Source organism: Leucoraja erinacea, unplaced genomic scaffold (assembly GCF_028641065.1).
Source record: "Leucoraja erinacea ecotype New England unplaced genomic scaffold, Leri_hhj_1 Leri_875S, whole genome shotgun sequence".
NCBI classification, from domain to species: Eukaryota; Metazoa; Chordata; class Chondrichthyes; order Rajiformes; family Rajidae; genus Leucoraja; species Leucoraja erinaceus.
Window position 1 is genome coordinate 40,209 of NW_026576812.1, and position 27,651 is coordinate 67,859.

Below are 27,651 nucleotides of genomic sequence, written 5' to 3' on the forward strand. Positions count from 1 at the left end.
GGCGGTAGCCGGGCGGGGGTCGTGTGCGGGGGTCGAGGCGGGGGAAGGGGCGGGGTCGGGTCGAGGGTCGGGGTCGGGGGGCGGGTCGGGGAGGTCTGGGCGGGGGGCGGGGGTCGGGGCGGGTCAGGGGGCGGGTTGAGCAGAGGCTGCTGTAAATGCTCTGACTTTCTTGGTCTCCCGTTCAGGGAGTTGATGCCAGTGGAGCCTCCCGGTGATCGATGGGCCGCGCGAGCGGGGGGCTTGAGACAGACCAGCGCTGACCGATCAACGAGGGGGGAACCGACTTCCCTGTTTGGCCCCAACGCCGGCCCTACATCCGCCACCCACGGCTGGACCTGCTGGGTCAACATCTGCCCAACCCAGCTGCAACATCTGGCCACTTCACCAGCTGCCGTCACACCGCTGGAACACCTGTCCACCACTGTGGTTCACCACCGCTGGAACACCTGTCCGCCACTGGAACATCTGTCCACTGTGGTTCACCACCGCTGGAACACCTGTCCGCCACTGGCACACCTGTCCACCGCTGGAACACCTGTCCACCACACTGGTTAACCAGTTGCTGTCCACAGCTGGAACATCTGTAGACTACTCTGGTTATCCTTCTCTTCGCACAACTCCAAGTATATTTATGAAAAACATTTTCACAAACTGGGAACACAGAACATCTGCCCATTCATTGGTGTGAAGGTTTCACATTAACCTCTGGAACATCTGCTGACTGCATCCGTTTTCCGATCTCTAGCCCATCTGGAACATCTGTCCACTGGCCCCGATCATCTGTTGCAGCCCAACCTCTGGAACATCTGTCCAGTGCACGTGATTACCAGTTGCAGGCCGACATCTGGAACATCTGCCGGTGGGACGGCTCTCCAGCGAGCGGGCGGGCGCCGGGCGGAGCAATGCGTCTTTCGGCCCTACTCCCCCTGCTGGCCCTGTGGGCGGCCGTGTGTCCGGCCGGCGCGCACTTCTCATCCTGGGGCCACTACGACTTATGCAAGATCCAGGTGCAATCGGACCACGGCATTAGCTGGGAATACATGGCCTGCCAGCCCGAGGCCGCTCTCCTCACCCGCTTCCTCACCGTCACCCTCGACCCCCCCGACAGCACTTGTGGAGACCCCCCCGAGGATGTTCTGCACCCTGGTGAGCAAGGCAAATGAAGGGGGGGAGGGGGGATGCTGGGGAGGGGGGGGGGGGGGTCAGTGGTCCCCCTGTGGTGCCGGAACCGGGGTGAGGGGGGAAGTGGGGCGAGGAGGGGAGGGAGTGTGGAGCGCGGGGTGAGGGTGACGGGGGTGAGGGGGTAATGGGGAGGGAAGGAGGGGGGTCTGGAGGGGGGGTGTGAAGGGTGGGGTGTGAGGGGGTGGGGGGGGCTGAGAGGGGTGAGCATGCGGAGGTGAGGGTGAGGGTGGGGGGTGGGGTTGAGGGGTGGGGGGGGGTGAGATGGATGGGGGGTTAAGGGGTGAGGGTGGGGGAGCTGGGGGTGATAGTGATGGTTGGGTGTGGTGTGGGTTGAGGCATGTAGTTGTGGGTGAGGGTTTGGGGGGGTGAGCATGTGGGGGTGAGGGTGGGGGGGTGTGGGTGAGGGTGTGGGCCTTGGGTGAGGGTGGGGGTGTGAGGGTGAGGGGGTGCGGGGGTGAGGCAATGGCGGGGGTGAGGGTGAACGCCTCTACCGCGGCAGCGCCTCTCGGACACACAGACGGGGGCCGGTGTGAGCTCGTTGCTCGACATGAGTGAATCACAGTCTCCGGGTGGACTGGTCCAGCGACAGGTTGGCAGAGAGAGGGAACTCCTGATTTAATCATCGCCCGTATGTTTCAGTAATAATTGAAAGGGGATAATTTATTACAGAGCGCATCGTTTATCAGAGGGAATTATTCTGCGGGTCATTAGTGATTGGCTGTGAAAATGTGGGACATTTACAGACATTTTACACCTACAATTAAAAGGCAGAAGGGTAACTTCTGGCCAGAAAGGAAGAAGGCGGGGGCGCTCAAGGATAGGGGAGTGGGGGGGGGGGGGTCTTTATTTGGTGTCACAGGATGTAGATTTCGCCAACGTGAAGGACATTGAAGACAAAGAGATCAGCGGCGGGTAAACCAATCAGCAGAAACATAGAAACACAGACAATAGGTGCAGGAGTAGGCCATTCGTCCCTTTCAGCCAGCACCGCCATTCAATGCGAGCATGGCTGATCATCCACAATCAGTACCCCGCTCCTGCCTTCTCCCCATATCCCCTTGACTCCACTAGCCCCTAGAGCTCTATCTAACTCTCTTTTAAATTCATCCAGTGAATTGGCCTCCACTGTCCTCTGTGGCAGAGAAACCAATAGGAATGGTGTAGATATGCATGGTAGTTAGCATAGACAAGGGGCCGAATGGCCTGTTTCCACACTATGACTCTATGGAGAGGTACAGGATGAGTAGGGATGAGTGGGCGGTGGAATTAATGACATCAGTGGGATAGGCATGATGATTAGCATAGACAGTGGGCCGAAGGACCTGTTTCTGTGCTGTACAACTCAATGACTAATGCCTTGGTTGAGAGTGCCTGTGGGAAGTAAAGGCCTGTTTCTGTGCTACACAGTTCTCTGATTCTGACATTTGCAGCATCTGCAGTTGGTCTAATTCCCGCACTTGTTATTTTCTGTCCATCTATGTGATGGAGTCGTATAGAAGTCAGACAGACAGACAGACAGACAGACAGACAGACAGACAGACCGACAGACAGACAGACAGGACAGACAGACAGGCAGACAGAGGCAGACAGGCCCCTTCAGCTCACAGTATACACTCTGGCCGTAAATGCCCATCTACACTAATCCCATTTCCCAGCACTAAAGTCTTCTCAGCCTCGGTGATTGAAGGGCTTAGCGCTGTATCCACCTTAAATGCTCACAGAATCAAACAACAGAAAACACGCCTTTCAGTCCATCTCGTTCATGTTATTATCCACACTAATCCACGCTGTTAGTGGTCGAACAAGGGTCCTGACCTGAAACGTCACCCATCCCTTCTCTCCAGAGACGCTGCTGCCTGTCCCACTGAGTTGCTCCAGATTTCTGTGTGTGTCTTCGGTTTAAACCAGCATCTGTAGTTCCTTTCTACACATGTATTATCGGGGGATATGGGGAGAAGGCAGGAACGGGGTACTGATTGGGGATGATCAGCCATGGTCACATTGAATGGCGGTGCTGGCTAGAAGGGCCGAATGGCCTCCTGCATCTATTGTCTATTGTCAACTGACCGGTTAGCACGCAACAAAACCTTTTCATTGCACCTCGATACAGGTGACAATAAACTAAACTGATAATCATATATGCTCACATTAGTCCTGTAACCCTCTGGTCTTCCACCCAAGTCCCTGACCTAAAGCCTTTTAAATGTTGTAATCATATCTGCCACCACCACCACCTCTGGCAGCTTGTTCCGAATAACTCCGGACCCGTGCAGTAAAATTATGCTCCTCAAATCTCCTAGTGCCTTGAGAGAATCTGTCTCTATTACTCTCTCTCAGGCAGTGAGTTTTCCAGGTTTCAAACCCTCCACCCCCCCCCTCCCCCCCCCCCCCCCCCCCCCCCACTCCCCACCCCCTCTCCCTCTGGGGAATTACATTCCCCAAAGCCCCCGCTCCTCACCCTTCATCCTGAACTGACCGCGCCTTTAGTAAAAGGAGATGAGGAGGAATTTCTTTTAGTGAGAAGGGGTGGGGAATCTGGAACTCATTGCCACAGACGGCTGTGGAGGCCACAAGTCAGTGGATATATATTACGGCAGAGATTGACAGATTTTTGATCAGTGCGGGTGTCAGGGGTTACGGGGAGAAGGCAGGGGAATGGGGTTAGGAGGGAGAGATAGATCAGTCATGATCTAATGGCGGAGTAGACTTGATGAATCACCCAGAGAGTTGTGAATCTGCGGAATTCTCTGCCACAGAAGGCGGTGGAGGCCGATTCATTGGAGGTGTTCAAGAGAGAGCTCTTAGAGCTAACTGAATCAAGGGATATGGGGGGAAAGCCAGAACGGGGTACTGATTGGGGATGATCAGCCATGATCACATTGAATGCCGGTGCTGACTCGAAGGGCCGAATGGCCTACTCCTGCACCCATTGTCTATGTTTCTATGAATTGCCTAATTCTGCTCCTGGGACATGTGGACGTCATAAACAGACACAGTGTGAAATCTCCTCCCTCACTGGCCCTGAATATAACCAGGACGTGTTATTGAGGATTGTACCCATGTCATAGCGACTCTATCTACAATGTAAACGGTTCGATTGTAATCATGTATTGTCTTTCCGCTGACTGGTTAGCACGCAACACAAGCTTTTCACTGTACCTCGGTACACGGGACAATAAACTCACCTGAACCAGATGCCCCTGGAGTGAGGACTGCAGCTCGGGAGAGTAACTAAGCTTCTGTCCATCTCCCCTCTCATGTCTACCTCCCACAACCAGGGAAACGGCGGCGGGCGCTCAGCAAGCAATAACAGACTTCAATCAGAGCAAGGCACATATTGAACTTCAGCGAGTGATTCCAATCAGTCAGCGCTAATCCACTTCACATTTCAATGGATCTTGTTTAAATTCTCGATTTGATGAGATTGTAAACATAGCGCCGGGCCTGGATTTTGCAGGAATGGAGCAGGGATTTACCAGGGCAGAGGTTGGATTGCGAAGGATTTCTCTGAGAAGATAGAAGGCTGTGGTTTAAAGAGGCAACGGGCGGTGGTGATGTACACAGGAGTCACGGCGTTCCGTCTGCATTTGTAGATAGATTGCGGCAGGGTCTAGATAGCGGGGTGTCCGCGGTTATAGGGGTAGAGGAACGATGGAGGTGTGTGAAGAGCTGACCGTGTCCAGTAGGATTAACAGGGTGGCTATAAACCTGCTGCAATGGAGTGAAGAATCACAGTGGCGCAGTGGGTAGTCGGGAGGCCATGTTGTAGTTGTATCAGACGGGCCGCATGTAGAATATTGTGTTCAGTTCTGGGCACCATGTTATAGGGAAGATATTGTCAAGCCTGAAAGAGTTCATAACATTTACGAGGATGTTGCCAGGACTAGAGGGTGTGAGCTACAGGGAGAGGTTGAGTAGGCTGGGTCTCTATTCCATAGAGCGCTGGAGGATGAGGGGAGATCTTATAGAGGTGTACAAAATCATGAGAGGAATAGATCGGGTAGATGCACAGAGTCTCTTGCCCAGAGTAGGGGAATCAAGGACCAGAGGACATGGGTTCAAGGTGAAGGGGGAAAGATTTGATAGGAACCTGAGGGGCAACTTTTTCACACAAAACTGGTGGGTGCATGGAACAAGCTGCCAGAGGAGGTAGTTGAGGCTGGGACTATCCCAACATTTAAGAAACAGTTAGACAGGCACATGGATAGGGCAGATTTGGAGGGATATGGACCAAGCGCAGGCAGGTGGAACTAGTGTAGCTGGGACATGTTGGCCGCTGTCGGTAAATTGGGCCGAAGGGCCTGTTTCCGTGCTGTGTCACAGCTGCAGAGGCACAGGTTTGATCCCACTCTCTTTGTCTGTGTAGAGTGACCGCGTGGGTTTTCTCCGGGAGCTCCAGTTTCCTCCCACACCCCAAAGACGTGTGGGGTCGGGGGGTTAATGCCCCCCAGTGTGTGGGCGAGGGGTGGAATGCGGGGAGAGTTGGTGGGAGTGTGGGGACAGTGAGATGGGTCAGTAAAGATGGGTGTTACTTGGACAGATAGTGAAAGAGATTGTGGGAGAACATGGAAGGGGTATGTGGAGAGAGGAGGATAGGGTGGTGAGGAGGGGAGATTGGGGGTGAAGAGAGACCAGGAGGAGGAATATAACCATATAACAATATAACAATTACAGCACGGAAACAGGCCATCTCGGCCCTACAAGTCCGTGCCGAACAAATGTTTTCCCCTTAGTCCCACCTGCCTGCACTCATACCATAACCCTCCATTCCCTTCTCATCCATATGCCTATCCAATTTATTTTTTAAATGATACCAATGAACCTGCCTCCACCACTTCCACTGGAAGCTCATTCCACACCGCTACCACTCTCTGAGTAAAGAAGTTCCCCCTCATATTACCCCTAAACTTCTGTCCCTTAATTCTGAAGTCATGTCCTCTTGTTTGAATCCTCCCTATTCTCAAAAGGGAAAAGCTTGTCCACATCAACTCTGTCTATCCCTCTCACCATTTTAAAGACCTCTATCAAGCCCCCCCTTAACCTTCTGCGCTCCAGAGAATAAAGACCTAACTTATTCAACCTATCTCTGTAACTTAGTTGTTGAAACCCGGGCAACATTCTAGTAAATCTCCTCTGTACTCTCTCTATTTTGTTGACATCCTTCCTATAATTGGGCGACCAAAATTGTACACCATACTCCAGATTTGGTCTCACCAATGCCTTGTACAATTTTAACATTACATCCCAGCTTCTATACTCAATATAACCCCATCTTTTGGAAGGAGGGAAGAGCAAACAGGGCTCGTCTGACATCAGCAGCCGGGAAATTGCCAGAAGATTCGATCAACAATGTCATTGCAGGTTCGCTTGGAAAATGCTGTTGAAATTGGGCAGAGTCATGTTGGCTTGTTGCCAAGGGTATGGTTGGCAAATCTACTGGAGATTGTTGGTTGGAACCGGCAGAGGACGGAATCCTGGGGACTTGCAGGAAAATGTTGATCTTGCACTAAACGTTATTCCCTGTATCCTGTATCTGTACACTGTGGACGGCTCGATTGTAATCATGTATTGTCTTTCCGCTGACTGGTTAGCACGCAACACAAGCTTTTCACTGTACATCGGTACACGGGACAATAAACTACACTGAACTAAACTAAACTGGAGTAAACTGAACCTGAATGAACAGTTACACGAGAGGCTATGGGACAAAGTTAGACCGTGGTCGGGAACGATATGGATTAATCGGGAGTGAATGTGTCATTGTTGCGTTGGGGGGGGCGGGGGGGGTGAGAAGTGGGGCGCTGCAGAGACGGCCTAGGCTCCGGCTGTTGACAAACCACGTCAGAGACTGGCTGAGCGATGAGGTGCAACGTGCTCACATCTCTGGAGGCCACAGTGAGCTGCGAGGCACAAGGAGGATATTGGAATGCTTCACTAGTATGTGGACCGGTTATTCACACCGGCAGAGGCACAGGCAGCTGAACATAGAGCGTGAACAATGTGTAGTCGTGCACAGTCGTGGAACGAAACATAAAGATGGTGGGGGATTGGACGGTTTGGTGTGGAGAGAATGGAGTGGATGTGGAGAGGATGTGGAGAGGATGATTCCAGTAGTGGGGGCTTCTATGAGCCAGGTCATTGCGTATTTTTACAGCAGCGGAGATTGATAATTATTGATTATGGGTGTCGGGGTCGGGGGCGGGGGGGGATGGGGGGGGTGGGGGTGGGGGTGGGTGGGGGGGGGGGGGGGGGGGGGGTGACAGGGTTTGAGAGGGAAAGATAGATCAGCCATGATTGAATGGTGGAGTAGACTTGATGGGCCGAATGGCCTGATTCTGCTCCTATGTGTTCTAGTTGTATGGTGTCGTCTGTGTGTCTTTGTACACCTATCACTGGCAACTGACGTATGAGTTCTGAAAACAATTAGAACGAGAAGCAGTTGCTTGGTGTGCAGTGGGTGGAATGTGTATCGGGACTGTGACTCGATTACACCGGGTGTCGAGAGATTGTTTGTGCGATTCTCTCCATCACAGCTGATATCCTTCAGCACTGACAGAGCAACAAAGATTTGTGTGTTCACACCTTACCCTCCCATATCTCTGTGTCACCCTCTCCCCTGACTCTGTCAGAAGAAGGATCTTGACGCGAAAGGTCACCTATTCCTTTTCTCCAGAGACGCTGCCTGACCCGCTGAGTTACTCCAGTATGTTGCGTCTCTCAGGTGTAAACCAGCATCTGCAGTTCCTTCCTGCATCAAGAATCACCCCATTCCTCACCACTGACCTGACTGAGGTCTACAATGTCGTTGGTGGTGGTGGGGGGGGGGGGGGGGGGGGGGGGGGGGGGGGGGGGGGGGGGGGGGGAGGGGGGTGGATACGGTGAACATTCACCCCCTGGGTAGAGGATTCTAAAACTAGAGGACTCAGGGTTAAGGTGACAAGCGTGAAGGGTGTGCAGAGCGGGAGTGCGGGGTGGGGAAAAAGGGGGTTGAGGGGTGGGGAGAGAGGGGAGTGAGGGGGCAGAGAGAGGGTGAGGGATTTGGAGGGAGGGAGTGGATGGGGAGAGAGGGGGTGAGAGGTTGGAAGAGTGAGGAAAGGGGGGGGGGGTAGATTTGAGGAGGGACCCAAGAGTGGAACTGCACAGAGTCTCTTGTCCAGAGTAGGGGAATCAAGGACCAGAAGAAGGGTTTCGGCCCGAAACGTCGCCTATTTTATTCGCTCCATAGATGCTGCTGCACCCGCTGAGTTTCTCCAGCATTTTTGTGCACCCCAGAAGACATTGGTTTAAGGTGAAGGGGGAAAGATTTAATAGGAACCCGAGAGGGGTGGTGGGTGTATGGAACGAGCTGCCAGAGGAGGTAGTTCAGGCTGGGACTATCACAACGTTTAATAAACAGTTAGACAGGTACATGGTTAGGACAGGTTTGAGGGATATGGACCAAACGCAGGCTGGTGGGACTAGTGTAGATGGGACATGGTGGTCGGCATGAGCTAGTTGGGCCGAAGGGCCTGTTTCCGTGCTGTGTGATTCACTGACTCGTGTTGCTGAGTGTGAAGAGGATGTGATGCTGGGGAACGAGTTCTCTCTGTGATCTGAGCTTTGCTGCAATTGCTGATTAAAGTGAGAACCGTCGCTGTTCTGTGTTAACGCGCTCCGCCAGTGGCTCTGTTCAATATTTGACAGCCAATTATCCCACAATCTCAGCTCCCAGTCACAGCGTCCTGGAGACTGAGAGACGGGGGGAGGTGGAGACTGTGGGAGTGGGAGACATAGAAACATAGAAACATAGACAATAGGTGAAGGAGTAGGCCATTCGGCCCTTCGAGCCTGCACCGCCATTCAATATGATCATGGCTGATCATCCAACTCAGTATCCTGTACCTGCCTTCTCTCCATACCCCCCTGATCCCTTTAGCCACAAGGGCCACATCTAACTCCCTCTTAAATATAGCCAATGAACTGTGTGGCCTCAACTACCTTCTGCGGCAGAGAATTCCACAGATTCACCACTCTCTGTGTGAAAAAATGTTTTTCTCATCTCGGTCCTAAAAGATTTCCCCCTTATCCTTAAACTGTGACCCCTTGTCCTGGACTTTCCCAACATCGGGAACAATCTTCCTGCATCTAGCCTGTCCAACCCCTTAAGAATTTTGTACGTTTCTATAAGATCCCCTCCCTCAATCTTCTAAATTCTAGCGAGTACAAACCGAATCTATCCAGTCTTTCTTCATATGAAAGTCCTGACATCCCAGGAATCAGTCTGGTGAACATTCTCTGTACTCCCTCTATGGCAAGAATGTCTTTCCTCAGATTAGGAGACCAAAACTGTACGCAATATTCCAGATGTGGTCTCACAAAGACCCTGTACAACTGCAGTAGAACCTCCCTGCTCCTATACTCAAATCCTTTTGCTATGAATGCTAACATACCATTCGCTTTATTCACTGCCTGCTGCACCTGCATGCCTACCTTCAATGACTGAGGGGGAGGTGGAGACTGGGGGGGGAGGACTGGGAGACGGGGGGGGGGGGGGGGGGGGGGGGGGGGGGAGGGGGAGGGGGGGGGGGGGGTGTTTGGGGGGGGAGGGGGGGGGGGGTGGGAGGGGGGGGGGGGGGGGGAGTGGGAGAAGGGGGATGTGTGAGACGGGGAAATGGACCAAACGTAGGCAGGTGGGACTAGTGTAGCTGGGACATGTTGGGCAGTACGGGCAAGTTGGGCTGAAGGGCCTGTTCCCACACTGTATCACTACGACTCTATCATGGAACTTAAATACTAATCAGCATAGTGTTCCTGCCTCCATCGTTCAGACTCTGGTACACGGATCATCAGCTCCATGGGATTTACAGCTTTCAGCCTCATTAACTTCTCTAGTAGTATTTCTTTAGTAATACCGATTTCTATTACATCCTCATTTACACTGGGCCATTTGTTCTCTACTGTTTCCGAGAGGATTTTTTTTGTGCCTTCCTCGATGACAGCAGACGAAGTATTTGTTTAATTCTCCAGCCATTTGCTTGTTCCAATTATAAATCCTCCCGTCTCCTTCTCTGGGGCCTACATGTCCCTAGACTAACCCTTTCCTTTGTACGAACCGTGCATGACTCCAGCAGCCCGTCTTCCTCCCTCTCACAAGTTAACTCCTGTGTTCTGCTGCCTTTTATCACATTCTAGTTTGTCGTTTGCTGAATTTGATAATGTTCCCCCATCGCGCGGATCATTGTTCATTTCTGGCAACTAACGATGGCTTGTGAAGGAACGAACTGCAGATGTGGCTTACACCGACACACAGGCACACAGTGCTGGAGTAACAGCAGCAGGCCACTCGGCCCATTTGGTCTGTCCTGCCCACCAGTAAATAAGACAACTGTTCAATATAGAAGGCGAATTCCTGGCAGAACATTCCCCATTCCAGTTACTCTTTATGTGGAAAACTTCCCACTCAGATTTCCTCCAACCCTCGTCCTTCTTACTTTAAACCAAAGCCCCCTTGTTGTTGATGACGTCACCATGAGGGATCGGCTCTGGCTAACTATCCTGCCGAAAACGCTCCTCGTTTTACCCACCTCTATCATGTCACCTCTCAGCCACCTTTACTCCCCCCCCCCCCCCCCCCCACCGCACCCCCCCCCCCCCCCCCCCACCCCCCCCCCCCCCCCCGACCAGGCTCGCATCGCCCGAGATTCACACCGCGGGGAAACAGACCCTTCAGCCCAACTGGCCCACACGGCCAACAATGTTCCATCTACACTAGTCCCACCTGCCTGCGTTTGGTCCATATCCCTCCAAACCTGCCCTATCCATGTAACTGTTCCTCGAACGTTGCAATAGTTCCAGCCTCAACTACCTCCTCTGGCAGCTTGTTCCATTCACCCACCACCCTCTGTGTGGAAAAGTTACCCCTCAGATTCCTATTAAATCGTTTCCCCTTCACCTTGAACCCGTGTCCTCTGGTCCTCGATTCCCCTACTCTGGACAAGAGACTCTGTGCATCTACCCGATCTATTCCTCTCATGATTTTATCCACCTCTATAAGATCTCCCCTCATCCTCCTGCGCTTCAAGGAATAGAGACCCAGCCTACTCAATCTCTCCCTGTAGCTCACACCCTGTAGTCCTGGCAACATCCTGGTAAACCCTCTCTGCAACCTTTCCAACGCCGGGCCTCCATTCCAGGCAACTGCCATCACCATGTGCTCTGCATCCTCTCCAGCTTCATCGCATTCCCCCTGCAGAGCCACACGACTGTTCCCTGTGCTGGGAGTATCTAGACTAGAGGACGCAGGTTCAATATGAGAGGAAGGAAGTTTTACAGGGGATCTGAGGGCAACGGTTTTCACACAAAGTTTAATTGGCGTCTGGAGTTGGTGTCTGGAGCTGGTGTCTGGAGTTGGTGTCTGGAGCTGGTGTCTGGAGCTGGTGTCTGGAGTTGGTGTCTGGTGTCTGGAGTTGGTGTCTGGAGCTGGTGTCTGGAGCTGGTGTCTGGAGTTGGTGTCTGGAGTTGGTGTCTGGAGCTGGTGTCTGGAGTTGGTGTCTGGAGTTGGTGTCTGGAGTTGGTGTCTGGAGCTGGTGTCTGGAGTTGGTGTCTGGAGTTGGTGTCTGGAGTTGGTGTCTGGAGCTTGGCGACTGGAGTTGGTGTCTGGAGTTGGTGTCTGGAGCTGGTGTCTGGAGTTGGTGTCTGGAGTTGGAGCTGGTGTCTGGAGTTGGTGTCTGGAGCTGGTGTCTGGAGCTGGTGTCTGGAGCTGGTGTCTGGAGTTGGAGTTGGTGTCTGGAGTTGGTGTCTGGAGCTGGCGTCTGGAGCTGGTGTCTGGAGCTGGTGTCGGGAGTTGGTGTCTGGAGTTGGTGTCTGGAGTTGGTGTCTGGAGTTGGTGTCTGGAGCTGGTGTCTGGAGTTGGTGTCTGGAGTTGGTGTCTGGAGCTGGTGTCTGGAGTTGGTGTCTGGAGCTGGTGTCTGGAGTTGGTGTCTGGAGCTGGTGTCTGGAGTCTGGAGTTGGTGTCTGGAGCTGGTGTTGGTGTCTGGAGTTGGTGTCTGGGGTTGGTGCTGGGGGCTGGTGTTGGTGTCTGGTGCTGGTGGTTGGAGCTGGTGTTTGTGTCTGGAGTTGGTGTCTGGCGTTGGTGTCTGGAGTTGGTGTCTGGAGTTGGTGTCTGGAGTTGGTGTCTGGAGTTGGTGTCTGGAGTTGTGTCTGGAGTGTGTCTGGAGTTTGGTGTCTGGAGCTGGTGTCTGGAGCTGGTGTCTGGAGTTGGGGTCTGGAGCTGGTGTCTGGAGTTGGTGTCTGGAGTTGGTGTCTGGAGTTAGTGTCTGGAGTTGGTGTCTGGAGTTGGTGTCTGGAGTTGGTGTCTGGAGTTGGTGTCTGGAGTTGGTGTCTGGAGCTGGTGTCTGGAGTTGGTGTCTGGAGCTGGTGTCTGGAGTTGGTGTCTGGAGTTGGTGTCTGGAGTTGGTGTCTGGAGTTGGTGTCTGGAGCTGGTGTCTGGAGTTTGGTGTCTGGAGTTGGTGTCTGGAGATGGTGTCTGGAGCTGGGTCTGGCGTTGATGTCTGGAGTTGGTGTCTGGAGTTGGTGTCTGGAGTTGGTGTCTGGAGTTGGTGTCTGGAGCTGGTGTCTGGAGCTGGTGTCTGGAGCTGGTGTCTGGAGCTGGCGTCTGGAGCTGGTGTCCGCCCAGACCAGGCGACTATTTGCATGCTCGTCCCACAAGCAGATCTACAATCATGTATTACAATCGCTCCACACTCTTAAATCTCAACTCCTGCAGCAACATTCATGTCAAGAGTCAAGAGAGTTTATTGTCATGTGGCCCAGACAGGACAATCCAATTCCTACCTGTCCACTGTGGACGGCTCGATTGTAATCATGTATTGTCTTTCCGCTGGCTGGTTAGCACGCAACAAAAGCTTTTCACTGTACCTCGGTACACGGGACAATAAACTAAACTGAACTGAATGAGCTGTCAAGGAAGGAGTGGAGGCAAGATTGGGAACAACAATGAAGGTGGTTGGACAGGTACCTGAATCAGCTGGGTATAGAGGAATGCAGATTTAATGCAGCAAGTAGAATTAGTGAGGGTCGCCACAGGGCCTGTGTCTATACTGGACACCATTGCTAGTCCTGCTTCCCCACTGGGACTGGGACTGTACAGCTCACAGCAATATTAATGTTGTATTGGATGCAGGCACTTGGTTATACAGCATGGAAAGTGGCCCTTCGGCCCGACTCGTCCATGCCGACAGATGACCCTTTGGCGGCAATGACAAGGGGGCAGATTATTATCTCAATGGGGTTAGGTTAGATAAGGGGGAGGTACAGCGAGACCTGGGTGTCCTTGTACACCAGTCACTGAAAGTTGGCGTGCAGGTACAGCAGGCAGTGAAGAAAGCTAATGGATTGTTGGCCTTCATAACAAGAGGATTTCAGTATAGGTGTAAAGAGGTTCTTCTGCAGTTGCATAGGGCTCTGGTGAGACCACATCTGGAGTATTGTGTACAGTTTTGGTCTCCTAATTTGAGGAAGGACATCCTTGTGATTGAGGCAGTGCAGCGTAGGTTCACGAGATTGATCCCTGGGATGGCGGGACTGTCATATGAGGAAAGATTGAAAAGACTCGGCTTGTATTCACTGGAGTTTAGAAGGATGAGGTGGAATCTTATAGAAACATATAAAATTATAAAAGGACTGGACAAGTTATATGCAGGAAAACGTTCCCAGTGTTGGGCGAGTCCAGAACCAGGGGCCACAGTCTTAGAATAAAGGGGAGGCCATTTAAGACTGAGTTGAGAAAACACTTTTTCACCCAGAGTTGTGAATTTGTGGAATGGGTGGATTTAAGAGAGAGTTAGATAGAGCTCTAGGGGCTAGTGGAGTCAAGGGATATGGGGAGAAGGCAGGCACGGGTTATTGATTGGGGATGATCAGCCATGAACACAATGAATGGCGGTGCTGGTTCGAATGGCCGAATGGCCTCCTCCTGCACCTATTTTCTATGTTTCTATGTATCAAGTCTACTCCGTCATTCAATCATGGCTGATCTATCTCTCCCTATTAACCCCATTCTCCTGCCTTCTCCCCATAACCCCTGACACCCGCACTAATCAAGAATCTATCTATCTCCGTCTTAAAAATCCATTGACGGCCTCCACAGCCTTTTGTGGCAATGAATTCCACAGATTCACCACCCTCTCATTAAAATAATACCTCCTCATCTCCTTCCTTCAATTCTGAAGCTGTGACCTCTAGTCCTAGAATCTCTCACTAATGAAAACGCCTGGAGAATTGGGTACAGTTTCGTCTGTAGAGTCTCGACTCGTAGAAAGGTCTCGACCCGAAACGTCGCCTATTCCTTCTGTCCAGAGACGCTGCCTCACCCGCTGAGTTACTCCAGCATCTTGTGTCTATCTGTAGTTTCATCTCCACGTGTGTGCAATTGTACTGAGGTCAAGGTGCGTTTGTCACCTGCACATGTGCAGTGAGGTGCAGGAACTATTTACCATACCACATATATGACCACACCATACAGTACCATACCATACGTTACCATACCATGCCTGGAACAGTACAACCCTTGTCTGCAGCAGCATCACTGGCACAGAGACTCAGACAACACGCAGAAACATCAATTATACATACATTCTGCAAGGCAGCGAAAAGAAAAAGACTGCAGAAACAAGACAGGAGTGCAAAAAATGCTCATTTAGAAAACAAGTCTAGGTCGGGTATTAGAAGCATTTCGAGAAGGGTGTGTTGGTTTCTGGGTGGATGAGGCGGTGAGGGAGTGTAGAGCAGATCAGGGCCTCCTCGTGTATCAGGCATCCATTATCATTGTCCATGTTAGGCACAAAAAGCTGGAGTAACTCAGCGGGTCAGGCAGCATCTGTGGAGAACATGGATAGGTGACGTTTCACAGAGTGCTGGAGTAACTCAGCGGGTCAGGCAGCATCTATGGAGCTAAGGAAATAGGCAACGTTTCGGGCCGAAACCCATAAGGGTTTCGGCCCGAAACGTTGCCTATTTCCAGAAGGATTTTGGTCCGAAACGTTGCCTATTTCCTTAGCTCCATAGATGCTGCTGCACCATAACTGAGTGGGTCAGGCAGCATCTGTGGAGAACATGGATAGGTGACGTTTCACAAAGTGCTGGATGCTGCCTGACCCGCTGAGTTACTCCAGCATTTTGTCTCTATCTTTGGTGTAAACCCACACCTTCAGTTCCCTACACATACCATGTACCATGGGGACATGCCGTGTACCAGTTACCTGGTTCACTTCAGCTCCAGTATGTTATGCACCCTTCATTTATGCTGAAATTAATTTCCTCAGTTACTCCCTTTAATTAAAGAATACTAATTATGTTACAGCTCTGAAGACAGCTCACCTCACTGTAACGTGAAGTCATTCCACCCAAGCGAATGAACTGTGGAAGAGATAAAAACCCACCTGATTATGATCCCATTGTGTGGTTAATCTCTCCTCCCCTGACTTAGCCAATGCAACATCAAGCCGCCATGTAAACGTTGCTGCTGTTCAATGCCACCCGCCCTCCGCCACTCACTCACTCACTCACTCACTCACTCACTCACTCACTCACTCACTCACTCACTCACTCACTCACTCACTCACTCACTCACTCACTCACTCACTCACTCACCCACTCAGTGTCAGTGTGTGTGGGGGTCAGTGTGTGGGGGGGATCAGTGTGTGTGGGGGTCAGTGTGTGGGGGTCAGTGTGTGTGGGGGTCAGTGTGTGTGGGGGGGTCAGTGTGACTGTGATAGGGTCAGAGTCCCAGCCCCAACTACCTCCACAGGCAGCTTGTTCCATACACCCACCACTCTCTGTGTGAAAAGGTTACCACTCAGATTCCTATTAAATCTTTCCCTTACGCCTTAAACCTCTGTCCTCTGGTCCTCGATTCCCCTACCCTGGACAAGAGACGGAGGAGGAGGAGGAGGAGGAGGAGGAGGGAGGAGGAGGAGGAGGAGGAGGAGGAGGAGGAGTTGGAGGGGGAGGAGGAGGAGGAGGAGGAGGAGGAGGAGGAGGGGGAGGGGGGGAGGAGGAGGAGGGGGAGGAGGGGAGGAGGGGGAGGGGGAGGGGGAGGGGGGAGGAGGGGAGGAGGGGGAGGGGGAGGGGGAGGAGGGGGAGGGGGGGGGGGGAAGGGGAGGAGGGGAGGAGGAGGAGGAGGAGGAGGGGGGAGGAGGAGGGGGAGGAGGAGGGGGAGGAGGAGGGGGAGGAGGAGGGGGAGGAGGGGGAGGAGGAGGGGGGGGGGGAGGGGGAGGGGGAGGGAAACAGTGTCCCTGCCGTTTATCATTCACCTCACTAAATATTTCAGTGGCGGTAGCTATTTATAGTCAGACAGCAAACATCATTTTTCAACCGTCCAGTGACGGAATTATCCAGCTGTCTTGCAGCCCGCACAGAGTGTGGAGCCACGGAGCGCAGAGAGTTTGATTAAGATTTATCCCTGAGGAAATTAGTGTGGATATTCCTCGATTACACAATAATGGAGAGGGAGCTTCACTCTGTGCCTGACCCTAGTAGTTTCCCCCTAAACCTTTCCTCTTAACTTGTACTTGTCCAAATGTATTTTAAATGCTTTTGTAAAACCTGCCTCGTCGATTTCATCCGGCTGTTCGTTCCCTATATCATAGAAACATAGAAACATAGCAAATAGGTGCAGGAGTAGGCCATTCGGTCCTTCCAGCCTGCACAGCCATTCAATATGATCATGGCTGATCATCCAACTCAGTATCCCGTACCTGCCTTCTCTCCATACCCCCTGATCCCTTGAGCCACAAGGGCCACATCTAACTCCCTCTTAAATATAGCCAATGAACTGGTCTCAACTACCTTCTGTGGCAGAGAATTCCACAGATTCACCACTCTCTGTGTGAAAAATGTTTCTCTCATCTCAACCCCCCCCGACCTCTGTGTGAAATTGCCCCTCAGGATCCTATTTAATATTTTCCCTCTCACATTGAAGCTGTGCTCTTTTGTTCTTGATTTCCCCACCCTAAGAAAAGTGGTATTCACCCTATCTATACCCTTCACGTGTACTGTGTACCGAGGTACAGTGAAAAGCTTTTGTTGCGTGCTAACCAGTCAGCGGAAAGACAATACATGATTACAATCGAGCCGTCCACAGTGTACAGATACAGGATAAAGGGAATAACGTTTAGTGCAAGGTAAAGCCAGCAAAGTCCGATCAAGGATAGTCCAAGGGTCACCAATGAGGTAGATGGGAGGTCAGGACCGCTCTCTAGTTGGTGAGAGGACGGTTCAGTTGCCTGATAACAGCCGGGAAGAAACTGTCCCTGAATCTGGAGGTGGGCGTTGGTTTTCACACTTCTGTACCTCTTGCCCGATGGGAGAGGGGAGAAGAGGGAGTGACCGGGGGTGAGACTGGTCCTTGATGATGCTGCTGGCCTTGCCGAGGCAGCGTGAGGTGTAGATGGAGGCGATGGAAGGGAGGTTGGTTTGTGTGATGGTCTGGGCTGCGTCCACAACTCTCTGCGGTTTATTGTGGTCTTGGACGGAGCTGTTCCCAAACCGTGCTGGGATGCTTCCCGATAAAATGCTCTCTGTGGTGCATCTGTAGAAGTTGGTGAGAGTTGTAGGGGACATGCTGAACTTCCTCAGCCTTCTAAAGAAGTGGAGGCGTTGGTGAGCTCTGTTGGTCATTGATCCAATGTGGGTGATTCAGGATAAGTTGTTGGTGATATTTACTCCTAGGAATTTGAAGTTTTTAATCATGTCTAGTTCGTGGCCGTCAATGTAACTGGGCTGTGTGAACCGTTACACTTCCTAAAGTCGATCACCATCTCCTTTGTCTTGCTGACATTGAGAAAAAGGTTGTTGTCTCGACACCAGGACACCAGGTTCTCAATTTCCTTCCTGAACTCCGTCTCATCATCATTTGATACCCGGCCCACAATGGTGGTGTCGCCTGTGAATGTGTACATTGAATTAGATTTGTACCTGACTGCACAGTCGTGGGTGTACAAGGAGTAAAGAACCGGCCGAATGGCCTAAATCTTCTCCCACTTGTGACCATATCAACGTGTGAGAACGCATCCTTGTCGCGCACCAGTGTTGAGGATTATCGAGGGGGATGATTCGTCTCGTATCCTCGCTGATTGGGGTCTGTCAGTCTGGAAGTCGAGGATCCCGTTACAAAGATGATTGTTGCCCAAGTCCCGCGAGTGTGTATTCCAATTACTCCAAGTGTGGCCTCTCTGGACCTTATACAGCTGGTGAAGGACAATGTACCAAAAGCCTTCTTGACTATTCTATCTACCTGTCAAGCCATTTTCTGGGAAACTATGTGCTTGTGCTCCTAGATCACCCCAGGAGCACTCTCCTCCACAACACTCACCAGGGCCCTGACATTCACTCCGATCCCGCCCTAGTTTGGATTGACATAACGCAACACCTCACACATAATGAATTAAACTTCCATTTATACAATGGACAACAGGTGCAGGAGTAGGCCATTCGGCCCCTCGAGCCAGCACCGCCATTCAATGTGATCATGGCTGATCATCCACAATCAGGACCCTGTTCCTGCCTTCTCCCCATAACGCCTGACTCCGTTATCTTTAAGAGCGCTATCTAGCTCTCTCTTGAAAGTATCCAGAGAACCGGCCTCCACCACCCTCCGAGGCAGAGAATTCCACAGACTCACAACTCTCTGTGTGAAAAAGTGTTTCCTCGTCTCCGTTCTAAATGGCTTATCTCTTATTCTTAAACGGTGCATCTGGACTCCCCCAACATCGGGAACGTGTTTCCTACCTCTAGAATGTCCAACCGCTTAATAATCTTATATGTTTCAATAAGAACCCTCTCATCCTTCTAAACTCCAGAGTGTACAAGCCATTCACACGGAGAGTGGTGAATCTGTGGAATTCTCTGCCACAGAAGGTAGTTGAGGCCAGTTCATTGGCTATATTTAAGAGGGAGTTAGATGTGGTCCTTGTGGGTAAGGGGATCAGGGGGTATGGAGAGAAGGCAGGTACAGGATACTGAGTTGGATGATCAGCCATGATCATATTGAATGGCGGTGCAGGCTGGAAGGGCCGAATGGCCCTACTCCTGCACCTAATTTTCTATGTTCTATGTCTATTCCTTGGCCCTCTTGCCCAACTGATCAAGTATAATTCTTGATAACTGTTCATTGGTAATATTGTTTTTCAATGTACCTCGGTACACGTGGCAATAAATTAAAGTAAAACGGAAATTAATGTCACATCTACCGTGAAACAATCTGCTTGCTGCTCATATCATACATAGAAACATAGACAACAGGTGCAGGAGTAGGCCATTCAGCCCTTCAAGGCAGCACCGCCATTCAATGTGATCATGGCTGATCATCCACAATCAGTACCCCGTTCCTGCCTTCTCCCCATATCCCTTGACTTCGTTAAATGAGTACAACGGGTAATACAAAAGATAAAAGAAAGTATATTGGGTAGCTAAATACATTGTCACGTCCACACAGGAGGCGCAGGTAACAAGAAATGCCAGAGGCACTATTCCATAGTTACTAGCCTAGTTTATTGTCCCGTGTACCGAGGTACAGTGAAAGGCATATGCTGTTTGCTAACCAGTCAGCGGATAGACAATACATGATTACAATAAGCCAGTTCGGTATTCCGACTGCGCATGCCCAGGTCATAGGTCACTCGCTATAAACATTCTCGGTAGGTGTGCTGCTACGTGTGTGAAGCCCTGCGTTTGGTCCGTGGTCGGGGTCGGACCCGGGTCTCCGGCGCCGCGGGTACTGTTGACTTGCTGCTGGGCCGACCCCGACCCCGTCCCCTCTCGGGTGTCCCGTCCCTGTCCGGGGGCGGCCGGAGATGTCTGTGGTGGCTCTGGGCTGGCGGGGAGCTGGCCCCGGGCTTGCATCCGGCGTGGGGGGGACCGGCGGGGGGCGGCCCGGAGTGGTGGGCCGAATGGCCTCATTCTGCTCCTATTACTTATGTAGCTATGATGGTTGGATGTTGGGGAGGGGGAGTGGGGCTAGTTCGGTGCGGGGGGGGGGGGGGGGGGGGTGGGGGGAGTATGGGGGGTAAGTGTGACTGGACGGAACGGGGCTAGTGTAACGGTGGGTGGGGCGGGGGACGGGGGGGAGTGTAAGGTTTGGTGGGGGGGGGGGGGGGGTGGGAGTGGTGGGACGTACTGGTGCGGGGGGGTGGTGGCGGGGGGGCAGGGGGGAGTGGGGGGTTGCACGGTGGATCGGGGGGGGGGGGGGGGGGCTCGTTGATGGGGGGTGGGGGAGTATGGGGCCATAGGTAAGTGTATGACTGGACGGAACGGGGGAGTGGGTAACGTTCTGGTGCGGTGGTGGGGGGGGGGGGGGGGCGTGGCTGAGTGCAACGGTGCGGTGGTGGGGGGGAGGGGCGGGGGTGATACGCGTGGTGAGTGCAACGGTGCGGGGGGAGGGGCGGGGATGAGTGCAACGGCGGGGGGGGGGGGGGGGGGGGTGGCGGGGGCGGTCGGGTACGAGTGCATCGGTGCGGGGGTCTCACTCCGTGTGCTGTCTGTTGCCAGGAGAACCCGTACATGTGCAACAACGAGTGTGACGCCAACACACCGGAGCTCGCGCACCCGCCCGGGCTGATGGTGGATGATGACGGGCGGATTCCCAACACCTTCTGGCAGAGTGTGTCATGGCGGACATTCCCGCGGCCTCTACTGGTCAACATCACCCTGTCCTGGGGCAAGAGCATCGAGCTGACCGAGGACATCGTCATCACCTTCGAGTCCGGGCGGCCGGAGCAAATGATCCTGGAGAAGTCTCTGGACCACGGGCGCTCCTGGCAGCCCTACCAGTTCTACGCCGCCGACTGCCTCAACTCGTTCGGTATGGAGCCGCGGAGGGCCGGAGAGCTGCAGCCAGCCGCCGTGCTCGACATCATCTGCACCGAGGAATATTCCCGCGGGTACGTGTGGAAGTTGGACAAGATGGTGCGCTTCGAGATCCAGGAACGCTTCGCGCTGTTCGGGGGCCCGCGCCTGAAGGACATGGCCTCGCTGTACGGACAGCTGGACACCACCAAGGAGCTGCGGGACTTCTTCACGCTGACCGACCTGCGCATCCGCCTGCTACGGCCCGCCACCGGCGCCACCAGCGTCAATCAGCACAACCTCTCCAAGTACTTCTACGCCATCTCCAACTTGGATATCCGTGGCCGGTGAGGACTACGGCCGCCTGCGGCCATGGCGGGGGCACGGCGGGGTCACTGGGTTACAGCGGGGTCACGGCGGGGGCACTGGGTCACAGCGGGGTCACGGCGGGGTCACGGGGTCACGGCGGGGGTATACAGGTTCACAGCGGGGGTCACGGCGGGGTCACGTTCACGGGGGTACCGGGGTCACAGGGTCACAGCGGGGTCACGGCGGGGTCACAGGGTCACAGCGGGGTCACGGGGGGGGTACAGGTTCACAGCGGGGTCACGACGGGGGTACGGGTTCACAGCGGGGTCACGACGGGGGTACGGGTTCACAGCGGGGTCACGACGGGGTCACAGGGTCACAGCGGGGTCACGACGATAGACAACAGGTGCAGGAGTAGGCCATTCGGCCCTTCGAGCCAGCACCGCCATTCAATGTGATCATGGCTGATCATCCCCAATCAGTTCCTGCCCAATCAATTCCTGACTCCACTATCTTAAGAGCCCCATCTAGCTTTCTCTTCAAAATATCCAGAGAACCTGCCTCCACCGACCTCTGAGGCAGAGAATTCCACAGACTCACCACTCTCTGTGAGAAAAAAAAAAGTGTTTCCTCGTCTCCGTTCTAAATGGCTTACCCCTTATTCTTAAACTGTGGCCCCTGGTTCTGGACTCCCCCAACATCGGGAACATGTTTCCTGCCTCTAGCGTGTCCAAACCCTTAACAATCTTATATGTTTAAATGAGAATCCCTCTCATCCTTCTAAACTCCAGAGTATACAAGCCCAGCTGCTCCATTCTCTCAGCATATGACAGTCCCGCCATCCCGGGAATGAACCTTGTAAACCTACGCTGCACTCCCTCAATAGCAAGAATGTCCTTCCTCAAATTAGGGGACCGGAACTGTACACAATACTCCAGGTGTGGTCTCACTAGGGCCCTGTACAACCGCAGAAGGACCTCTTTGCTCCTATACTCAACTCCTGTCGTTGAGAAAGCCTAAAACACGCCACGGTCGGGAGGGGGGGGGGGGGGGGGGGGGGGGGGGCACGGGATCAGTGTGACCAGTGGTCACGGGGCAGGATGACCACTTGGGGTCCATGGAGTCACGGTGACCACTGGGTAAGGGGTCAGGGCAACATCTGAGTCATGGGTCTGAAGAAGGGTCTCCACCCGGAACGTTACCCATTCCTTCTCTCCAGAGATGCTGCCTGTCCCGCTGAGTTACTCCAACATTCTTGTCTACCTGGGCCAAAGGGACCAGGATGACCTCTGGGGAACTGCGTCATGTCAACATGTATAGGAAGGAACTACAGATGCCGGAGTAACTCAGCGGGACAGGCAGCGTCTCTGGAGAAAAGGACTGGGCGACGTATCGATCCGAGACCCTTCTTCAGGATAGTTAATGTTGATCATCTGGACAATCCAGGTTAACTCTAGACTGCGAGCCTTGCATCAGTGACGGGGAAGTTTAGTGGCGAAAGAGAGGTCCCGGTGCGGGGTCCCGAGGAGGGGTCGCGGGCAGCGGAGCGCAGTGGTGGCTGGGCGGGGTCCCAGTGGGGAGATGCGGGGAGCGGGTAGGGGAGGAGGAGAAGCGGCGTGGGAGGGGGGGGGGGGGGGGGGAGGGGGGGAGGGGGGGGGGGGGGGGGGGGGGGGGGGGGGGGGAGAGGGGAGAGGGGGGGGGGGAGGGGGGGGGCGGCTCCGGCCAGGAACTTCCCTCACTCTCACCAACCCCTCTCCCCCAAACCCGGCCGTCTTGTCTCGCCAGCTGTAAGTGCAACCTTCACGCCAACAACTGCGTGATCGACAAGGGCAAGCTGAGCTGCGAGTGCGAACACAACACGACCGGCCCAGACTGCGGCCGCTGCAAGAAGGCGTTCCGTGGCCGGCCGTGGAGATCCGGCTCCTACCTGCCCATCCCCAAGGGCACGGCCAACATCTGTGAGTACCGGGGCACGCGCTCCTCACACCCCCCCCCCCCCCCCCCCCACCCCACCCCCCCCCCCCCCCCCCCCCCCCCCCCCCCCCCCCCCCCCATCCCGGGCCGATCCCCGCCGTGGCTTAACTAAGCAAAACGTAACACCTCGCACTTGACCGGGCAGCGGTGGGGGGGAGGGTCGGGGCGGTGGGGGGGGAGGGTCAGGGCGGTGGGGGGGAGGGTCGAGCGGGGGGGGGGGGGGGGGGGGGGGAGACCGCCCTCTGCGTGAGGGACATTTGAAGGGCCGGCTCCCGCGCTGGTGACGGCCAAACCAGGAAACTGAGGGCGGGACTGGGTGGGGTCGGGTGTGTGACAGACCCCGGGTAGGCACCGACCTCGTTCGGTTATCCGGTCTCACCCGGGCCTGTGACACGGTGCTCGGATGGGCCACTCGGCCCGGTCGGCTATACTAGCGTGCTCGGTAGTGGAGATCCGCGCCCGACCCCTCTCTCACCTCACGCTTACTTTCCTCCCTTAGGCCTCCCGGACGCCGTCAACAGTAAGTAGATGCCGACCCGTCGCTCACTCTCCCCGGGAACTATTCCACATCCCCCCCTCCCCTCCCCCACCCGCTGGCCGGCTACATTGTGAGAGTGTGACCTGATGAGTGTGAGTAGCAGGGTGCGCGCAGCCGGTGTGAGCAGAGTATGTGTGTAAATATGGTTTGGGTGTGAGTCGGCGATTACGGTCTTAGTATGAGCAGGCGGGTGTGAACAATCCATGAGTGTGAGCAGGCGGTGTGAACAGTCAATGAGTGTGAGCAGGCGAGTGTGAACAGTCAATGAGTGTGAGCAGGCGAGTGTGAACAGTCCATGAGTGTGAGCAAGTGAGTGTGAACAGTCCATGAGTGTGATCAGGTGAGTGTGAACAGTCCATCAGTGTGATCAGGCGGGTGTGAACAGTCCATCGGTGTGAGCAGGTGTGCGCGCGGAATATATACATAGATACATAGACAATAAGTGTAGGAGTAGACCAGCGCCGCCATTCAATGTGATCATGGCTGATCAACCACAATCAGTTCCTGCCTTCCCCCAATATCCCATTGACTCCGCTATCTTTAACAGCTCTATCTAGCTCTCTCTTGAAAACATCCAGAGAGCCAGCCTGGAGTATTGTGTACTGAGGCAGAGAATTCCACAGACTCACAACTCTGGGTGAAAAAAGTATTTCCTCATCTCCGTTCCAAATGGCCAACTCCTTATTCTTAATCTGTGGCTTGCGTGTCCAAATCCTTAATAATCATATATGTTTCAATGACATTCCCTCTCATCCTTCTAAACTCCAGAGTGTACAAGCCCAGCTGCTTCATTCTCTCAGCATTTTTGACACTCCCGCCATCCCGGGAATTAACCTACGCTGCACTCCTTCAATAGCAAGAATGTCCTTCCTCAAATTGGGAGACCAAAACTGCACACAATTCTCCAGGTGTGGTCTCACTAGGGCTCTGTACAACTGCAGAAGGACCTCTTTGCTCCTATATTCAACTCCTCTTGTTATAAAGGCCAACATGCCATTTGCTTTCTTCACTGCCTGCTGTACCTGCATGCTTACTTTCATAGACTGATGTACAAGGACCCCCAGATCCCGTTGTACTTTCCCTTTCCCCAACTTGACACCATTTAGATAGTAATCTGCCTTCCTGTTTTTGCCACCAAAGTGGATAACCTCACATTTATTCATATTATACTGCATCTGCCATACATCTGCGCACTCACCCAACCTGTCCAAGTCACCCTGCATTCTCATAGCATCCTCCTCACAGTTCACACTGCCACCCAGCTTTGTGTCATCTGCAAATTTGCTAATGTTACTTTTAATTCCATTCTTTTAAATCATTAATGTATATTGTAAATAGCTGCGGTTCCAGCACCGAGCCTTGCGGTACCCCACTAGTCACTGCCTGCCATTCTGAAAGGGACCCGTTAATCCCTACTCTTTGTTTCCTGTCTGCCAACCATTTTTCTATCCATGTCAGCACTCTACCCCCAATACCATGTGCTCTAATTTTGCCCACTAATCTCCTGTGTGGGACCTTATCAAAGGCTTTCTGAAAGTCCAGGTACACTACATCCACTGGCTCTCCCTTGTCCATTTTACTTGTAACATCCTCAAAACATTCCAGAAGATTTGTCAAGCTTGCCAGCATCTCCCCCACCACCGGTGTCAGGCTAACTGGTCTATAATTCCCTGCTTTCTCTCTCCCTCCTTTCTTAAAAAGTGGGATAACGTTACGTTCCCTCCAATCCACAGAAACTGATCCAGAATCAAAAGAATATTGGGAAATGATCACCAATGCGTCCACGAATTCTAGAGCCACCTCCTTGAGTACCCGGGGATACAGACCATCAGGCCCTGGGGATTTATCAGTCTATCCAACACCATTTCCTGACTAATGTGAATTTCCTTCAGGTCCTCCATCACCCTTGTATTTCTGGGAGATTGTTGGTGTCTTCCTTAGCGAAGACAGAACCAAAGTACCTGCACAACTCGTCTGCCATTTCCTTGTTCCTCATAATAAATTCACATGTTTCTGTCTTCAAGGGACCCACCATTGTCTTAACAATTTGTTTCCTCTTCACATAGTTAAAGAAACGCTCACCATCGTTCTTTATATTCTTGGCTAGATGACCTACGTACCTCATATTTTCTCCCCGTATTCTGTTGCTCTTTAAAAAATCCCAATCTAAGTGTGAACGATGTTATGCGTGCGAGCAGATGGGTGTGACTAGGTGAGTGTGAACGGTCGCGTGTGAGCGGACTATACGTGTGAGCAGAGTGTGAGTGTGCGCAGGTAGGGGTGAACAGGTAAGTGCAGGCAGGGTCTACGTTGGTGCAATTGGGTGTGAGCGCGGTTTGTGAGGGAGCAGCTGCGTGTGAGCAGGCGTGTGAGTGTGAGCAGGCGTGTGAGTGTGAGCAGGCGTGTGAGCGTGAGCAGGCGTGTGAGTGTGAGCAGGCGTGTGAGTGTGAGCAGGCGTGTGGGTGGGTGTGAGCAGGCGTGTGAGTGTGAGCAGGCGTGTGAGTGTGAGCAGGCGTGTGGCACAATCCCCCGACTGTGGGGACGGAAATGCCCCGATTATATAACAATTGTCACTCATCCCTCTCCGTCTGACCGCCGCTGACTGACCCGGAGTGACCCTCCCCCCCCCCCCCCCCCCCTCCCCCCCCCCCCCCCCCCCCCCCTCGACCCCCCCCCCTGACCGCGAGGAAACCCTTCACTCCGGCAACTGGTCATCACAGGAATCCGACCCCCTGACCCTTTCCTCAGCGACTCACACCCAAACGAGATGAAACTTCCGGACCCCCCCGACCGCGCAGTCCACCCAACCTCCCCTCGGACCACCCCTCAGTCACCCTCCTCCCTCCCTGCCCTCCTCCCTCATCCCTCCCTATCTCTCCCCTGTCCCCGCTCCCCCCTCCCCCGTGCTGTGGCATGCTACCCGTCGGCGACACGTCTCCGCCCCACTTGCCCCCACCCCGGTCTACTCTCTCTGTCCTTTCCTGTCAGCCTGTCAGTGCCTCGGCCACTCGAGCCGCTGCAGTTACCTTGAGCTGCTCAACGCCGCCATTTGCGTGGGCTGTAAGCACAACACGAGAGGCCATCACTGCCAGTTCTGCCGCCTCGGCTCGTATCGCAATCCCGCCGTCCCACCGGAACACCACCACGTCTGTCTAGGTCAGTCCCGCTGCAGAGCCCCCCCCACGCCGCTCCCCCCCCCCCCCCCCACCCTCTAGGTCAGTCCCGCTGCAGAGCCCCCCCACGCCGCTCCCCCCCCCCCCCCCCTCTAGGTCAGTCCCGCTGCAGAGCCCGTCCTCGCGCGCCCCCCCCCCCCACCCCTCTAGGTCAGTCCCGCTGCACAGCCCGTCCTCGCCGCCCCCACCCACCCCTCTAGGTCAGTCCCGCTGCACAGCCGTCCTCGCCGCTCCCACCCCCCCCCCCCCCCCACCCTCCATCCCCAACCGGTGGGAACGACCCCCGCCCAAGTCCGGATTCAGGCGACTCCTTAGACCCTGTAACTCGGGCTCTCGAGTCCTGGCAACATCCTCGTAAATATTCTCGGTACTCTTTCAATTTTCCTGGCATCTTTTCTATAACAGGTTGTTGACCAAAACTAAACACAATATTCTCAGACTGAAGAAGGGTCTCGACCCGAAACATCACCCGTTCATTCGCTCCATAGTTGCTGCCTGTCCCGCTGAGTTTCTCCAGCATTTTTGTCTACCTACAATATTCTAAGCGCAGTTGTACTAACGTCTTGTCCAGCTATAACATAACATCCCAGATTTCCATACTCAATACCCTGACTGATGAAGACCAATGTACCAACAGCTATTTAATACCCATTC

General features: G+C 53.7%; 1 protein-coding gene across 1 annotated transcript; it reads left to right on the forward strand.

The window, feature by feature from the left end:
- Window positions 1-240: 240 nt before the first annotated feature.
- Window positions 241-26,997, forward strand: ntng1a (netrin g1a; the record flags this gene model as incomplete). Its single annotated transcript, XM_055631702.1, has 5 exons — window positions 241-1,146; window positions 20,707-21,350; window positions 23,098-23,270; window positions 23,786-23,806; window positions 26,813-26,997. Coding segments are annotated over exons 1-5 (1,038 nt in total), but the record flags the coding sequence as incomplete, so codon positions are not given.
- Between the last annotated feature and the right edge of the window lie 654 nt (window positions 26,998-27,651).